Source organism: Brassica rapa, chromosome A05, assembly GCF_000309985.2.
Source record: "Brassica rapa cultivar Chiifu-401-42 chromosome A05, CAAS_Brap_v3.01, whole genome shotgun sequence".
Lineage (NCBI taxonomy): Eukaryota > Viridiplantae > Streptophyta > Magnoliopsida > Brassicales > Brassicaceae > Brassica > Brassica rapa.
The window spans coordinates 7,487,823-7,506,146 of record NC_024799.2 but is presented as its reverse complement, the minus strand read 5'-3'; the positions used below and the strand labels follow the sequence as shown (position 1 = coordinate 7,506,146).

The 18,324-nt window shown below is 34.5% G+C and overlaps 2 protein-coding genes across 3 annotated transcripts; both read right to left on the bottom strand.

The window, feature by feature from the left end:
- Positions 1-204: 204 nt before the first annotated feature.
- LOC103867907 (transcription factor bHLH155) lies at positions 205-4,875 on the bottom strand. Of its 2 annotated transcripts, XM_009145997.3 has the most exons (12): positions 3,800-4,875; positions 3,441-3,473; positions 3,339-3,410; positions 2,960-3,041; positions 2,841-2,882; positions 2,654-2,713; positions 2,451-2,570; positions 1,425-2,285; positions 1,165-1,266; positions 843-962; positions 609-734; positions 205-504 (listed from the first exon to the last, which is right to left on the bottom strand). In XM_009145997.3, the coding sequence occupies exons 1-12, from the start codon at positions 3,892-3,894 to the stop codon at positions 418-420; spliced, it is 1,800 nt and encodes a 599-aa protein (XP_009144245.1). In that variant the 5' UTR covers positions 3,895-4,875; the 3' UTR covers positions 205-417. The 2 variants fall into 2 exon arrangements, with proteins under 2 accessions (XP_009144245.1, XP_009144244.1); XM_009145996.3 differs by having other exon boundaries at positions 3,339-3,473; positions 3,800-4,866.
- A 9,047-nt stretch (positions 4,876-13,922) lies between these two features.
- LOC103867904 (CDT1-like protein a, chloroplastic) lies at positions 13,923-18,107 on the bottom strand. Its single transcript, XM_009145994.3, has 7 exons — positions 16,496-18,107; positions 16,297-16,416; positions 15,697-15,934; positions 14,937-15,623; positions 14,650-14,851; positions 14,469-14,559; positions 13,923-14,377 (listed from the first exon to the last, which is right to left on the bottom strand). Exons 1-7 carry the CDS (start codon positions 16,834-16,836, stop codon positions 14,293-14,295), a joined length of 1,764 nt encoding a protein of 587 aa, XP_009144242.1. The 5' UTR covers positions 16,837-18,107; the 3' UTR covers positions 13,923-14,292.
- Positions 18,108-18,324: the final 217 nt, after the last annotated feature.

Below are 18,324 nucleotides of genomic sequence, written 5' to 3'. Positions count from 1 at the left end.
ATGAAAAAGTGTGATCTCACTCTCGTTTCCGTGTTTTTTATAGTCGAATCTCTCACTATATTTTCCTTTTTCTTAATATATCGAAAAAAGGAAATTAGTTTGTTATAGTTAGTGACGAAATAATGACCGTTGTGGGTTTTCGATATACATCTTGATTTAATTTTTTTTTTTCAATTTATTTATGGAAATTAAAATGCACAAAAATAAAAAAAAAGTTTCGAGTTAATAAGGAAATAAGAATACAACATTAAGGGGATTTGATTTATATATATAATAATATTTTACTGTGTAATTCAAAAGGATCCAAACTTCAAAGCAAACAACATGCAATCATAAACACACTAAAAACTCCAAAATGCACACTGAGAGCTAAATTTTATACCTAAAACCCCAAAGCCTTTCCCAACAAGTAACCAACTACGGCTTGCCATTGGCCTTTGGCTGAAATATTTGAACCAAAGACCACAAAATGTCCATTCTCTGCATCACTTTGTTGCTTTGACTCTGCCATTTCATATGATGACCATATTAGTCACCCATAGTAATCCAATGCTCAAGCAAAAACCCTAGAGAAAAAAAGTTCTCATGTAAATAATTTTGACTCCTACCTCAACTACAAAGCATATCCATGTTTTATCTCCCTGAGCCTCGGTGACGCCTCTCAAAATGGTAAGATCCAAGCTCCTGATCACGTTTGATATCTCAAGAAAATGGCTACACTCTTCACATAACATCTGTCCAAAACCCCAAAATATTTCAAACAACTTGGAACCTGGAACTTGGGAACGGAAGGAAGTTCAAACAAACACTAACCAAAAAGGAAGAAAGAAGACATTACATACCTCGATAAGCACCATCCCATGCTTGTTCAGATTCTCCACGATTATAGAGCACACTTGCAGATGGCCTCCAACCTCCACTGCGCAGGTTGAACCTTGCCCGCCAGTTTCCTTTTGTTGCATCTGAGATTACAAAGTTATAAGCCAATGTCAATACAAACTTGTGGCTATTCTACCCTCTCATTAAAAGAATTCTGAATATTTACCAAATATTTGCTATATCTATCAGTCAAACATAACAGCCTTATTATGTGTCCATTTGCATATATGGAGGCATGAAACAGAGATTATTAGTATCAAGAAATCTGATTTTTTTTTTTTTAACCTTTGCATTGGCACTTTTACTGAGCTTGTCAGCATGCTTAGTAACATTCTGCAGAAAGAGCATGTGCTTGATCGTGCGTTCTAGCAAAGAATCAATACTGCACTGTAATATACGACAGAAAGTTATTAGCAATCAGAAAAAACATTGGCAACTATGAAAATCATTATCTTCTAGAAACAGAAACTACAAAATCAATTATAACTTTATCCAACTTAAAACACTAGACCCTACAATGTTCCAGCTAGGAGGAGCAAAGTCACCTTTGATCCATTAGGCACAAGTTCTCGAAGTTCCTTGATTCGATCCTGAATGAGTTGCCTGTCTCTTGGGCGAGGCCGAGAACTTTCACCAGGTTTAGCCCTCCTTTTGTTCTTCTTAGGCATCTCCAGGGATGTCTGAAAGTGATCACTAGAGGAGCTGGGACACGTTGATGAGAACCCGATGGAAGAAAATGCTCCACAGATATCTGACGGATTCTGTTGAGTATCCACCTCTACTAGTGGCTGATTCATAGCTCTATCATTTGGGTTACTAACAATATGCTTGTTTTGACCTGAGGGTTCTGCCATTTCCATGCTGGTAAGCAATGACTGTACAGATCTGCTCGAGAAGATATCATCCCTGGCATTGCCGTCGCTGTGACAAACATTAGCAACCACAGCATCTAAAAGATTCTCAGGGGCAGAGTCAAACGTAAGCTGGCTATGACTCATATTATCATCTGTTGGTCTTGTTGCTGAGCCATGTTCAGACTTCACTAGCTCCTCGAGACCTCTGCTCGTTTGCTTGAAACCAGAGCCTAATGCCTCTAACAGCTCGCTGCCAGGGAAATTATATCCAGATGAGATCAAAGCATCAAATCGACTTGACTTTTCGTTATCAGTCGATAAAGTATGAAAAGTTGAGTCCAGGCCTGGATATGACTGATCTGTTATCAATCTTTCAGTGTCAATTGCTAAAGTAGATGAGCTTGTGTTGTTGAGCACATGATTCTTCAAATACGGATGTAAATTAGGATATTGAGTTAGAAAACTTGACTCTTCCACGTCCATAGCTTTGCCAACTTCCCCAGAGCAGTTAGGGAAAGCCTCAACATGCGAACATTCAGAAGGTAATTTTGGCTGCAAGAAAGAAAAAATACAACACATCATGTTACTAGTCAGGAAGCTAGTTCAGGTCACTGTTAAAAGAGCCTTTAGCACTCTAGTACTCTACTCCTTCGTTTTCGCAAATAACGAGAAACATAGACAAACGTGAATCCATATTTGTATGAAGAAGATCTTTACCAGATAAAACGAATTGTTCATATTACATTGCATTAAATTTGCTTCATGATCTGGCAGTGGATCCTTGAGTGCCAAAAACATGTGTTTGATATGATTCACCAATGTCACATCTTCATCAACCTGCTCCACACAAGCACACAATACGACCAGATAAGTACATAGCGTTTTGCAAACAAGATGTCCAGATATATGATGTTACTTACTTTAAGCAAAGAGCCTAGCTGCACAACACCACAGGGACCAACAGGTACTACAAGAATGGTCTGTGACGAAGGACGAACAGAGATTTATTAAAAAAAAGTCTTAAGTTGCAAACTTTGAGGAAGTCTTTGAAATTGATGCAACTGATCAGAAAAACAGAATAGTAAAGAAAAAAAAATCTCAAAATACCTTGATTGCAGCAGATATTTGACTCTCCCAAACGTTATGAAACTGTACTTGGAAAGAGGTACAGTTTTAAGAACATGAAAAACAGAAGAAAAAATCAACGCTCGAAAGAAGTTCCTAACCTCTGAGGCTGAGTACCAGTTGTCATAATAATCAGGGAATACCCACTGATGTTCTCCAGAAACCGCAACATGTCCTACAATCCTGTTAACATAGACATGATTCAAAAGAAGATCAGTCTCGGCATCGTCCAGTCACATAATTCAACAAGAACTGCAAGATTCTGTGACTAATAGTAAAAGCTTCTGCTGGCATCATCAATTGCCGAGACAATACTAAAGCTTTGCATCATGTAGCTAATGTCACAAAAACAAATAAGAAAAACGCAAATTCAAGCTATATAGCTAAATGCCAGACTGCGTCACACACTGTTGAGCAAAAGATGCATAGTTGAAAAGATGACGCCAAGGAAAAGTGAGTTAGCAAGCAGTTTATTCTTACCCTTCCCCTAGAGAATAGACATGATAAGCCATCTTCGCCAAAGCTAAACCCAGTGGGTCATGTGCTCCATGCATGTTTTTTGGTGAGTTGTAGTGCCCATGATTGTCATAGTAAGCATCCTCCAAGGTAAGTACCCTGCAAGTGTTCAATATTCTAGAAATCAGAAACTATCCTGGGCAACTAAACGCTCAATTAATATGGCAATAACTAGTTCAAAACCCAATAGAGTACAGTCCACACTCATCATCAGATAAAGACTGATTCTAGCGCAAACACCTATTACAGAAGCATTACTTTTACAGGCTATGAGCACCTAATAACTCTTCCAAAAGATTAAGCCACTTAAACTACTACTACTGTATAAGGTTTCATATGTTCTTTTCACAGGAGCAAGTTGGAGGACACATGTGCTTACAGTAAACACTCTTTAAAAGCAAAATGGCAATGTTTAGACGACTCACATTCGAGATGGATGGTTAAGTTTCCAGAACACAGCATACTTCCACTCCGTGTTGGAGCAAAGACTCCTCAGTATCTCTTGAGAAGTAGAACCCATTCTAAAGGGCAAAAACCAAACCCCCTCCCCCTCTTCACTAATGTCCGACTCAAGGGAGACAAAGAGAGATGAGAACTCTCCGGACAAATAAAAACACAAAACCCTTTCCCTTGATTCTTTTATAAGTTCGAAACAAGACAGTCCTTGTCTACCCAAACACAAAAAAAAAAAAAAAAAAAAAAAAAAAAAACCTTTTTGACCTTCGGGTAAGCTACAAAGTGACTAACTACCCCTGTATGAACCTCTTCCAGCTTGTTCTCTTCGTAATCCAGCTCTTGGATTTATCGGCGGTCCTACTTCATCCTGTGAGATTTGCCTCTTACCCATTCCTTTTCCCCCAAAAAGCCCAAAAGGAATCTAATTTAACAACCCTAGCCTCTGTCCAAAGAACCAGACTTTCAAACAGTTGGAAACAGAACCAGCGAGATAGATCTGTTGCCTTGAGCTGCCGCCATTTCTAGTTCACGAACTAAAGTTCAAAACTTTACAAGGAGAAGAGAGAGGAAAAGGAAGCAGAGAGAGAGAGAGAGAGAGAGAAAGAGGTTGTAAGAAGAGAGTTTAGCTTATGTCAGAAGACATTGGTTCTTCTTGTCAATAATTGATCTCTGCATCACTCGGATATAAAGAATCTTTCAATCTCAGCTAAAGAAATCTGAAACAAGAGAGAAAAGGAGAGGAACTGAGCCAAAAGACGGTTCCTTTTTTTTTATAAAGGGAGAAAGAAGATGAAATCAGGCTAAGTAAGCGGGCGAATCACGCACCATGCTCATTTTAGCAACGGAAGCTGAACGATAATGTTCAATCGTGCGCATGTTAGTTACTTAGTTAGTGAGTGAGTGGGAGGGTGTGCTTTGAGGTTTGAGAGGGTAATGAGAGATTTTATGTTGAAAACTTTGAGAGGGATACGATCTCTTAAATAGTAATGGCCAGCAAAATCATTCTCCTACTGAATTTTTTTCCTTCCTTCTTACTTTCTTTTTTTATTTACCTTTCAATTCTTTCATATAAAAACATATTAAACCAAATCTTACTTCTTTTTTTTTGTATTTATTGTATGTTTAGTTGTGTGAACTCACCACCAGCATATTCAATGTCACTACGGGAACACAAAAACTTGAAATGGTGTATTCATGCAAGTATATAAACATCACATATTTGACGTTAAACTATGACTTATAATTGGTCGTGAGTTAAAGTTCATTAAGGTCATAGGTTAACGTTCATTAAGCTCTAGATTTAGACGTCCATAGTTATAAAAAAACATTTAAGGGGATAAAAAATTTATAATATAGTGGCTTTGGAGTATTTTTTTTTCTTTCATGTTTTAAGCGGTTAATTACATAAGACCGGGTCAGTCTGATTGTAACTTCAAATTATGTTACTTATAAATTAATAAGTAAAACAATTGTTGATGGTAGAGTTGAAATGTTAAATTTTAAACCCTCGTTTCATTTTCAGAAAGAAATTTGTGGATATTCAGCTTTTGGTAAAAAGAAAATGATTTCATTTGCCAATATAAAGTTGAAACATATTGGACTTTATAACTTGTCCATTAGGACCATTACATATTATGATGAAATAGACTCTGCTCCTTTTATTTCCCTTTTTGTATTGTCAACAAAAATCAAATGTCTTTTTCATACTCACTCATTTTGTCTTGCTTACCATAATAATCTCTGGACAAAGGAAAATACCCATTGCATAACCCATTTGCTGCCCTATGCTATTTTTAGTTGGGGGTGGTCCACTATATAACCAAGATCGCATTCCTAATGCTTAAGAGTAAGATGTTTGGTCCAAATTAATATTAAACCAACTGGTCCAATTATCACCAAATCAAACAACCAATGTAATTTTTAATAGATATTGACATTGCCCCTACGAAGAAAATCTTTGTATACATATCTTCCGAATTCACAACTGTGTTTTTTTTTTTTGCTAAATTATATGCTGTTTTTTTTTTTTTTTTTTTCTCTTGGTCGATCTTTCGATAAATTTTTTAAGAACGCAAGAGTTGAGAGTATTTTGAAATGTGTATAATCTGATATTGAGTTCCACTTGAAAATGAAAATGATGATGTTTTACTATTGATTGCTCATTATATTTTAGCTAGAGGGGATCTTATTATATGCTCTCATGACATGTTTCCATCAATGTGTTCTAATGCAACTCACCAACTCAACATCCCTTTCCCCATTTCATCATTTTTTTTAATCTTTTGCTCCTTTTTACCTCAATTCATTTATGCACACATATTTATATCTTATCCTCATTTTTAATCATTCTTTTTCACATATTTAATTTTTAAAGCATCTCCAACTCATCTTTATATATGTTTCTATAATAATATTTAAAGGTAAAACTATTTCATATCACCTCTATTTTTCCTCAAAAATATGAATTTTTGTTTTTCCTCTATTTATAAAAAAATGAAATAGCATTATTATTATTTTATTCTATATTTAGAGATTAATTTTTAGAGAAATATATTAAAGCAAATTAAATCTCTATTATAAAAAAATACTAAAATAGAATTTGCGCCATGCACGGCTAATAATAATGGGTTTAAATATTTATTTTGTTCTATAAATTGTTTGATATATTACATCTTCTCTATCTTCTAGAAAGATAGGTCATCATTGGGATCTGAAAGCCGAATATAAGTTTTTGTATATGAAGTGTCAGCCAGAAGTTAATACCCATTCTAACTCTAGATGAGTCATCCTGAATTAGTAATCTTAATTTTAATTTTCCATTTAGTTTTAAATAGTTTGAGATCTTTTATAAATATTTTATATAATAAAATTTAAATGATTTAGATGAACCCGTGTTTGATAGTTCAAAATCAAAATATAACACATGAAGTCCAAATATTACTCTAATTTAATAGATTAGATATAATTTTTTTTTTTCAAATGCAAATGAATATTTAAAAAATAAATTCTAACAAAATATTTTAAAATTTTATTTCTAAAAAGAAATTAATTTAAATTTCAGTTATCAGTAAAATATAATTAAAGTATTTTATTTGATTTAAATTTTTATTTTTAAATCAAAACTGAATTAATTTTAATTTTAATTATATTTTGATGATAATTAGAATTTAAATTAATTAAATACGAAAATAAAATTGCAAATAGATTTTTTAAAATATTTTGTTAGAATTTTATAAGGAAAGTTATTTATTTATATTTCAAATAAAATGATTAAGATAAAAGATATTGTAATTAAATTATATGTAATTTGATAAATTTTCTAAGAGATGGTCCAAATAAAAAGTCACATATAAAAATTCGTAGGACTATAATTTAATAGATTAGATATGTATTTTAGAAGAAAAAACAGTAAAATATATTTGAAATGGTCTTTCTCAAGTGTAAAATTTTGTATATTAATTATAATATAGTTTATTAAAATTGCATCACTAGGTATATCAAATGAATATATAATTCTCTTTCAAAAAAAATATATCATATGAATATATAATTTTAAAGTTTTTCAATGTGATTCTTTATCAAAATCTTGCCTTTAAAGTAATTAGTTCAGTGGATTATAGATTGTTCGAAGAAAATTCACCATATTTCTGTTAGTAATCTTTTTTTAAGAGAATAGCATACTTAAGTTTTTTACATCATGTTTTTTTTTTTTTTTTTTTTTGTTCAACAATTTTACATCTCATGTTGTTAACTCAGAGAGTCAAAGGGATTATCGGTTTGGATGATAAACCGGCTTTCTTGAATTATTTAATCTCGCCTACAAACTGTGACTTTGGAGCTTGTATTTTGCAGAATAACAAATGTAGTGAGCCTACGAAAAAAGTGTAGCTAGGTGCTGCACTTTTTGGTTAGATATTGATAATTTTGTTTCCACCGAAAATTATTTTAATTGATTCCTATATGTTTCCGAAAGTTGGCATTATCTGTTTGAAAGTTGGCATGCATCTGTTAATTAAATTGCTTCAGTTATCTTTTAAATCAAAGGACTTTTGATAATAATGTTTAGTGGACATCTTCTGATGAGTTGGTCCGTAATCGATAAGCCATGCAAGTTCCATCCATGATCATATGTTTTTCTAATTAATGTTTATCTTAATCATCGAACGTTTTCAATTCAAGTTGATGTCGATCTTATAAGTTACATAAAATTTTAAATTTTTATCGGGAATCATATATATATATATATATATATATATATATATATATGTATAAATAATCAATTTGTTGAACATCGTCTATATATATACTGCATAAATGTGATGACGTGATGTTAGCAAATCCATCTCTATTACTTCTTGTTTTATATCTATCTCTGAAAAAAAAACTAGCGCACATTTTTTTCCGTTATAAATCAACTCGTATGGTTGTAAAATATGAGATTCATTCACAGACTTTCTCAGCATTATATCTAATCGTTTACAGAACAAAAAAATAAATTTCTGCAGCAACAACAAGTGTATGGTTCACGTTCTCCACAACGCACTAAAGAAAGGTAAAATGATTGTGGTTATCAATATTCATTGTACCAGAAAGAAAAATAAACGAATCTTAAAAATAAGGGTAAATGGATTCCAAAATTAGGGTATTGAAGTTTCTCCAAAAAGGGAACTGGGTCAGAAGTTGCTTAAAAGAGTGGCAAAGGTAGAGCTATTTTTCTCTTTTATAAAATATTTTTATATTAGTTTATTGTTTGGGAAATGCTTTTTTCAAAGAGGAAAAATAAGAAAACAATGAGACTTAGGAATGTATGATGGAACTAGTTGTGGTCCATACAAGATCTAAGGAATCTAATAATTATTGTCCTTAAAAAGAAAAAAGAAATCTCACTCAATCTCTCTCTATACAAATTCCATTTGTTCTTCTCCTCCTTAGATTTTCTTTTGGCCTTGGGTTCACTGCTCAGTGACCCTCAAACCTTAAAACCTAGCTAGCTCACCAAGTGAACTCCAAAAAAAAAAAATTATGTGCAAGTATGGCTCTGTTTTTCTAGGTCTATAGTTTGTTTGCATTTCACTTAGTTCATATATTGATTATTTGTTGTATTATGCAGTATGCTAATCATGTGTGGTTATGGCATTGGACAGAAAGTGGAGCTTTTGTAACGAATAAGATGAGTATAGTCAATAAAGATGACCGTCCTCTAGTTGTTAATAGTGAAAATAGCTCGTGTCAATTGCAAATCTAGAACTCAAGTTTATATAAATTAGTTTTAAAAAAAAGTTTATATAAATTCCCGTGGGAGAAAAAAATACTATAAATCCGGTTCAGATGTATTATGTTTCTTATTTGCAATTAATTAGTCAACAACTCCGATTGAAATATTTTTGCATGAAGATATATTGTTACAAATTATTTCAGGCCCGTTTTTTACTTCAATATATAAAAGGTAATTTAGTCTGACCATCTTGATGATGTCATTGTATTTTGGTTCTATATTATATGATTTTCATTGTTGAATCTTCGGGTAATTTTTTGACCATTTCAAATTTCGACTGATAATATTTGTTTTGAATGAAAAAGTATAATTCATAGCTTTGTTTCTTGAAAATTATTATCTACTGGATTCTGGAGAACATGAGATAGTTTTAAAAGACTTGGAATTACGATATCGAGCCATTCCGTCTACATACAGCCCGAATCTGGAAAGGCTCGAATAATTTTGTCATGGTTCGTTTAGCCTAAGACTAATGAATTTAAAAGACACACACAATAGGACTAACCCAAGAAAGCCTAAAACCCGACCAATGGTTTAAATGGGCTCGATCCTTAAAACCAAAACATAGAATCCTAATTGAGAGCTCCAAAACCAAATACATAGATTCTGAAGTAGATTTTTTTTTTTTTTTAAACACTATTTGAGTGCGACATTCACTTATGCCCAAGGAAAAAAAATGAAGTAGGCTGACACTTTTTTTAACTAAATATATAATATTAATCCGACAATGGAAATACAATATCGTTTACAACCCCACTTCAACCAAAAGCTTATCTAGATTCATATTTGAGACATTTACATACAGAGACACATTACGTCTTTCTCTTACCTTTAGAGACACATTCTGTGGTTGGGACACATTGTCCATACAGCTGTTTTTTTGTGGACGGAATTACCCCTGCTTTAGGTGGAAAGGGAAGTCTGTTCCTTTTAAGAAATAAACTACATGGTCAATTGGATTTGGTCATATAGTAACTTATTTATATTAGATTTTGGTTTGAGTGACTAAATGATTGTAACTTGACCGATGAGTTGCAATTTTTTGTATTTTTTTAATATATTTTTATTATTTTTATAAGTTCACCTCTCGTTCCTTAGTTTGATTATTTTTCAAATATTAAAGTATAAAAATTAAAAAAATTGACATAGTAAATTCTAGCTTTTTATCTTCTACATTTTAACATCCATTAATATATATTTTAACCATTTGATGTCAGATTTTTGGATTAAGCATTTGTGGACAAATGAAATATGGACATCTATATTGTGGATAGAAGAAAAAAGTGGATTCATGAGTTGTGAACACGTAAATTACAAATGAATTGTAGAAACAAGAATTATGGACAAGCAAACTAAAATCTATTTAATTATCTTTTTACTTGTTATATGTACATAAATATAGTATAAAAGTTAAGTAAATTTGAAAAGTCATCGAGCACAATCAATAGAAAATTTATGGACAGAAAAAATGTGGACGCAAGAAACTTGGACACTTAACAGATACTTATGGATGGATATATATGGACGCAATACTTATAGTTACGGTGAACCGTTGACAAGGAATAAACTATTCTTTTCTGTTCTCTGCTAATTTTAGAACAAAGAGACGAAAATTGAGATATATCATTACAAACAAAATAAAGCTAAAATGGTTCGATTTTGAAGCAGAACTCGCACATTGCATCAAGTGTTTGTGGACACGAAAAATTGTGGAAGAGTTAGATATGAAGATACACATTGTGGATGGTAAAATTATGGACACGGGAAAATGTGGACACATGAATCAAGGTTTTGTGGATGAAGATCTTGTGGATGAGGTCTTATGTTCAAGGTTTTGTGGATGAAGATTCGGCAGCCACCTCCACTAACCACCACCATTGTATCCATACTCACATCTTCCACCATCGCTTCCACAACCACCACTGCCTCCACTACGGTATCCACCGCTTCTTCCACCACGCCCTCCACAGCCACCACCATCGTTTCCACACGGGACTGAGCCTAGAGAAAGGGGTTCAATTTCTCAAGATGTAAAAAGTTAGGGTTTGGACCGAGAAGACAGAGTCAAGTAGTTGTTTTAAGAAGCGGGACCTAACCTTCAATTTGGAGTTAATCTGTGAATCACCAGACGCGGTAAAGAACAGAGTTTCGAGGTCGAGAAACATAGATCGAGATGTCGATTTCGATTTCGGGAAGAAATTCGGGGAAAAAAAATGTCGAGATTCAGGGAGAAAGAAGACGTCTATTAGAATGAGAAAGGGGTTCAATTTCAGATTTAGATTTCTGGATCAAAAAGATGTCGGGGAAGAAAGAAATTAAGATTCATTAGAAACGACGATAGATTTGTGAAGATAAAGGAAGAGATAAGGTTATTAGAAATGTTTTATTCATTTTCACAAAAGGTAAAAATATTATATCAGTTTGGTTAGTTGGATTGGCTAACAAGAGTTACCTCTCTCTTTGCCTCTCTTAGTTGGAGGTTTTTTAGTTAGAGGTTATGTTTGTAAAACTAACATGAGAAAGTGTGTTACATAGACAATGTGTCTCTTAGTGATATTGCAAACTCAAATTGTGTCTCCCAGCGTAAATATTTCAAATATCATAGCACTACCTTCGCATTAACCACCTAAAGCGTCGCATTCCGCTAGACCATTCTAAAATCTCTAGATAATCGTATATTCGTTCTCAACCGTTATCATTAATCCTGAGAATAATGGGTTTAACCTTGTTTCCTCATATGTCGGTCTTCCTGGTACGACGTCTGAAGTAGCTAGGTCTGGGGGATCTAGCCGAGGCTTATAACCTCCATTGGCAATGAAGCACAAGACGAGCAAATGAAAAGGGTACAGTTACGAGCAACCACACCTTAGAATGAGCCACCACAAACCAAAGCTACACCACATCGCCATTGCCGCCACAAATATACAGTAACAGAGATGCACAAAGACCCAAGCTTGACATGAGCTTTGTAGGCTTGAACTTGCCACTACAAAGAGCTTAGTAACGCTTCCAATCCTGCACAAGTAAGCCATGTACACACTATCACAAATGAACAATATTTCACTCACGGCACTAGGATGTGAGATAAGCCGAACATTGACATGTCACGGTCACTGCAATGACATTGGATGCCACTCAAAAACCGAATAGCAATAACCTGAGCTGCGATAGATTACTCGCTGGTGTCAAACAGAGAGACACAACAGTAAAGAGTCAAAAGCCAACCCGGAGCAAAAGACCATCATTGTAAACCAGAGAAATCAAACTCGAACCAAGTAGAAGATAACTTGCAGGAAAGAGAGGCTGAAGAACACTGTCCCGGAGCCATAGACGACAAATTTCTTGTGACCCTTCATACTCTCACGATTCAGGAAAGGGTCAAGGCACCATCACCAACTGCGAACCCCAAACTCCAGAATCGTCTCTGAGTAGAAGAAACTATGGAGCTTCCCGGACAGCTTAGGAGGAGCGCTGAACCTCCATGACACCACAGAGAATCAAATACTCACCGCCACTGACAGACGACCCACTGAGCCACCTGCCAAAGCAATCTCGAGCTTCTCCAGCTAGGAGTGACAAGAACCAGGAGCACAGTTCAAAATTGTTTGGAGGATCGAGAGAGTTTCGGAGAGGAGAAAGAAAGATACTTTGTATTAGGCTGATATTTCAGTATAGCAAAAACCGAGAAGAAGAGAAGATCAATGTACAACTCTGCTTGAGATTGAGTTTAGAGAAACCAGAATTACATACAACTTCAGAATGTTCGAAGTGAAAATAATGCATTGTTTTTTTTTTTTTGGACAAAACATGCATTGGTTATTTTTTCATGGAGGTAGGAGCTTTTTCACCAACATATCATACTCTCTACATACAAATTTTGTCTCCATTAATCCCATTTTAGGCTCTTTGTTTGCTTAATCATTAGAATCCTCTGTGATTCAGACAAATAAAATACTTGAGGATGAGATTTAACAAAATCTGCAAGTCTTTCCTGAACACTTTCCAGAGTGAGATCTTCTTGCTTTCTGATTTCGACTTGTCATTCTCCTCAATTGCATCGGAATCGAGTGTGCATGAAGGTATGGCTTCATGCAATTAGTCGTTCATCACGTAGCAACACTCTTAATCACGATTTCCACTGGCAATATATGTTTTAGTTGAGACAAGTTGCCGGAACAAAACCTCCTAAATTAAAATATACTATTTAAATAGGAAAAACGGCTTAGAATTAAGATACACATCTCTTAGACCATCACGACAAGTTGACTAAGAATTAGAAACAGACGTCCTGCAGACGTGATACTGGATTTGTTTTCAGATCAGATCTCAAAGTTATTAATTTGTCTTATCTAAGCTGTTTTATTCAGATCAGATTCTAAAAGCATAAAAGGGCAAAAACCAAATTGGCTTTTTATTTAGATCGGATTGCATAGTTGACAATCAATGAGACAGCATGAACATTCTTTATTGTTTTTTGTTTGTTTTGCAGTGCATGATATTCTGCTAAATCTTAACTTTTTGGTAATATCTGCTAAAACTATGCACAACTCTTTTACTACAATTTTGCTATTATATAAAACAAATGCTAATTTTGCTTTATCAACATTTGAGTTAAAGAAAATCAGTTACCTGTTAGCTGAACTTTAACTACAAGTTTTAAGGCAACTGGAACTTTTACAGTCATTTTCTTCAACATTTTTCTTGCTTATTATTTCCTACAGTGTTTTTGTGTGTGTGTGTGTCTGTTTCTTCATTATTTATTTAAGCATAGTTCTTTGTTTAAACATTCTGTCATTTATCATTCCACACAATCACTTTGAAGATAAAAAAGCATTGTTATTAAATCTCTTCATGATCTACACCAAATTTAAACAATGATGAACAAGAAGAATGATTAACCTAATTCTGTAAGATTTGTTAAATTGTAGATTAAGCAATGTTATAGACCCCTTCATGACCTCTACAAATTTCAACAAATGTTGCAAGGAAAATGATTTACCAAAAAATCTGTAAGATTTGTTAAATAAGATTATATTGTTTTCACCCTTTTACTACACTTTCATTAACTTATACTTGAACTACTCCAAACTTGAACTTCAATACTTTATTCCCTAATCTCTACACGCCTCTCTCTCTCTCTCTCTCGAATATTTAAAGTCCAAAACGCAGCCGACAGAACTGCAAATCTCAAGGGCATGGTGGAGCAACAGCTTTCTTGTTTTCTTCTTCAAGATGCGACCGGATTGTTTGGGGAGATGCCAACTTGTTAATGCTGCACCATAAAAAGATGGTTTTAAATTAGCCATTGAAATAAATCCAAAAGAATTATGTAAGTACTACTAACTAAGACTATGATGACTCACCAAACTAGTAAATCTCCACTTGATGATCTTTTCTCAGATATCCATTCAGGGACGAGCTCTTGCATTAAGATTAGTTGTTCTTCAACTTCTTCTGCAAAATTGCAAGTGAACAAACACAAAAACAGTTAGCACAACTTTAAAGAATAGACTTGTTGAGATGTTGAGAGGTAAGAGAACTTACTCCTGTCGGTAATATCAGAGTGTCCGGCGATGATCTTGTGCACAAGCTCTTCTTTTGTGATCACCCAACGCCTTATTGACTGAATCAAGTAATGGATGACGTTGAAAAGTTTAGGTAGACAAGCGATCATCTTTCTCCTTCTCTTTGCCTCTGAGATTGCTGGATTTGCATCTTCAATAGCTTTCCTCTCTTGTTCTTTAATCTGAAAAGAGCAAAATGAAGATGAATGAGTTATCTATATCTCAACCAGCAAAGGCCAAAAAGGTTAGGTTAGTAAAAGGTAATACCGATTGTCGAAGCTCATCAGGAAGTATGCTGAGGATTTCATCATCGCTGGATTCATCTTCCTCAGGCACTTGATCATTGTCTTCATCAGCATTTGTCGCATCCATATCAGCTTCCTCTTCCTCCGTAAAAGAATCAAAGTTCAGCGACCTTGACGAACTTAGCGAGGAACGCCTCGCTAGCTTAGCCGGTGGGTCGGCAGATACATCATCTGGACTTGTATCACCGCTGCTCCTTTTCTGCAGACGAGCTGCGAGTGATGTACTGTAGACTCTGGCAGGAGTTGAGGCACATTCAGGTGGAGTTGAAGCAACAATAACTGGTGCTGAGTCGATTTTAGCCGGCGTTGAAAGTACACTAGCTGGAACTGACAGTGCTTTAACTGGTGTTGAGTCAATTTTAGCCGGCGTTGAAGGTAAACGAGCTGGAGTTGACACTGCTTTAACTGGGGTTGGAGCCAAGTTGATCTTAGACAAAGCAGGAGTTGCAGTTGGTGCAATGCTGATCTGAGGTTTAGCATTGACTGGAGTTGATGGGACTTTGATGAAAGATGAAATCAATTTAGCTGCTGGGATAGAAGCCATCTCTTCCATGAGATTACCAGCACTCTTAACCTCAGCCTTTGAATCTTCATTTGGTTTCTTTCTATTGAATAGCTCTGGAAGCTGCTCCTCTGGAACTTCATCACCCTAAAACAAATAGCAAAAACTCCATTAGTACCTGAGTCATTACAAGAATTCATTTCTTCCTTTCATCATATACCTGAGGATGAGATTTAACGAAATCTGCAAGTCTTGCCCTGAACACTTTCCGGAGAGAGATCTTCTTCTTGCTTTCAGATTTCGAATTGCCATTCTCCTCAACTGCACCGGCGTTGAGTGTAACATGAAGATCTGGTTTCATGCAGCTAGTTGCTTCATCATGTATCAACACTCTCTTGACCTCGACTGCCTCTGGCAATATATGCTTTATCTGAGCCAAGTGACTGTAACAAAACCTCCTGAGAAAATAAATTCAAGTCAGAAGCAAGATTAGAACATCACAAAACAACTGATGTGATTGGATGATCCAAAAAAATAATTATTTTGTCTTTTTGTCTAAGCTATGTACAAAAAGGAAACCGACCAAACTGACTTTGTTTATTCAGATCAGATCCAATCAGTGAAATCAAAAACTGTAATGAATAATAAAAACTGAAACTTTCTTTATGTCAAAGTACAGATCTAAACAATTACTAGATCTAAATACTTCTTTTGTCTTAACTAAAACCTATATAGACAAATACTAAACTGGATTTGTTTATTCAGATCAGATTCAATCAACAAGATCACGAACACAGTAATAAACTTTCCAGGAAAATACCTTTCGGTTAAATGCTCGATTTTCCCAGAAATGTTGGAAAATATCGGCTTAGAACCACGCAATCTCGATAAGACGATCGTACTGTCTAACGCATCAAAGAACTTCCCCAGAATCTCATACCTGTAGATCTCATCATCAGTATAATGGTAATAAAAACCGAAACTTTTTAAGATTCCTTGAAATCTAAAACCTGACTTACTTCTCTGGTAGTTTCTCTTTATCAGTGTTCTTTCGTTTGGAGGCGGAAGACGATGAATCATCATTGGATGAAAACAAGAGCTGGCTCCTGGCGGATGAAGCCTTACCAACCGTATCTTCAGATCTGCGACGAGATCCAGCGGCCTGGCGAATCTCTTTCACCGATAGAGCCACGGATCGGTTTCTGGATCTGGTGTGCATGGCCTCCGGCGGCTTCTCCGGCGTGGGGAAGGGTACAGCGGGCTGATTAGGGTTTCCGGTTTGCGATTTTGATGAAGGCGAATCTAACAGCCGTTTCTTCGATTTGAACGGGATGGATCCAGACGAGCCCGATGCACTCATTGTTTCGAGTTAAAGTCAACGAGTGTCGGATTAGGAGAGAGAGAGAGAGAGAGGAGCGGTGGTGATGGAGAAGAAGAGAGGGTTTATATATGGGCGCGGAGAGGAGGGAGGGAGGGAGATCGAGAGAAGATGCACGTTGCTTCCCGCCAAATTATGCCCGTTCCTTCCCGCGAGATTATGTTACTGAGGTTAAGCCCATTAAGGCCCAATATATGAAGACGGAGATAATGAATGAGGTGTAGAGCGAAGAGTGGAGAGAGAGTAGCCACGTGCGGCTCCCGCCAAATTCTGGCGTTGCTTCCCGCGAAATTAGATCAGCGAGGAGAAAAGCCCATTAGGCCCATGATGATGGTCAAAAACACCTGCATCAAAACTCTGGGAAAGGATCTAGTCATCTAGAGGTCGAATACAATAAATAAAAACAAAAGCAGATCTGTTCAACAGTTTTAACTTTGTGAATAGAAATCATATGATTTTTTTTGTATGTATGAATTACCAGAAACTTTTTAATGAGCAAGATTGATATGCCAATGCAATGCAATGCAGTGTACAGAATTGATATGAACTAATTGATATGCCAATGCAACGTACAGGCTAGCTCATTATTTATAGATGCTTTGAAAACCAAACTATTCACCCAAAATAATTTTATCATCACCAATAAAAATAAATAAAATAAATAAATATATTTATAAAATAGAAAGTAAGTACACCATATCACATATAATTAATATTTTACATTACACATTCCTCTTAAACTTTTAAATATTTATCATATCCCAATCCTGTTTCTTTTTTGGACAAGATCACATTCCTATTCTAGACTAAACACTTTTTTAAACTTAAATGACAACTTTTCTTTAGTCATTTTTGTCTATTTTTCCTAATAAACTTCAGCTTTTTATATGCGAATAGTGGTTCGTATGCGCTTCACGCGGGAACTTGTATTTATTAAAAAAATTTCTTTTGCATATTTTTATCTCAAAAAGTTTGTTTTTGTATTATCCGTTAACTGTTTTATTTTTGTTGTTATTTTTCTTTAATTTTTATTATTCTTTTATGTTAAATTTTTTTGGTTGATTAATTTTCCAAGTATGCTTAAGTTATAGTGAAAATATCTTTTTTTTTAATTCTCGCGGTGTACATTTTAAAATTTTTTTGTTTTATTTTAAATCATCTAGTTATAATGCAGCAGTGTTCTCTTTGTATTGAATATTTTCGTTCCTATTAACTATGCAATATATATATATATATATATTAATTTTTGTATCAACATTTGAATTATTAATTTTTATTACTTCAGTATGTGACATTTTTATTTTTAAAAAAATTTATCTGGATTAGATAATCTTAAATATTTTGTTTATATTCTTAAAAAAAAATATTTGTGTATAGTAGTAAGATGCCCCATTCCATTTATTTACAAATATTTATTTTTTATTAAACATTTATGGAAAATATAATTATTTACTTTGTTTCAATGTTTTT

Coding starts and splice junctions, on each gene's coding strand:
- LOC103867907 (XM_009145996.3), bottom strand. CDS start 3,894: ATGGGTTCTACTTCTCAAGAGATACTGAGGAGTCTTTGCTCCAACACG. Junction 3,474..3,799: donor CTTAACCATCCATCTCGAAT/GTGAGTCGTCTA, acceptor GAACACTTGCAG/GGTACTTACCTTGGAGGATG. Junction 2,286..2,450: donor TGAACAATTCGTTTTATCTG/GTAAAGATCTTC, acceptor TCTTTCTTGCAG/CCAAAATTACCTTCTGAATG.
- LOC103867904 (XM_009145994.3), bottom strand. CDS start 16,836: ATGAGTGCATCGGGCTCGTCTGGATCCATCCCGTTCAAATCGAAGAAA. Junction 16,417..16,495: donor AAAGAGAAACTACCAGAGAA/GTAAGTCAGGTT, acceptor TGAGATCTACAG/GTATGAGATTCTGGGGAAGT. Junction 14,378..14,468: donor AGTGGAGATTTACTAGTTTG/GTGAGTCATCAT, acceptor TTTATGGTGCAG/CATTAACAAGTTGGCATCTC.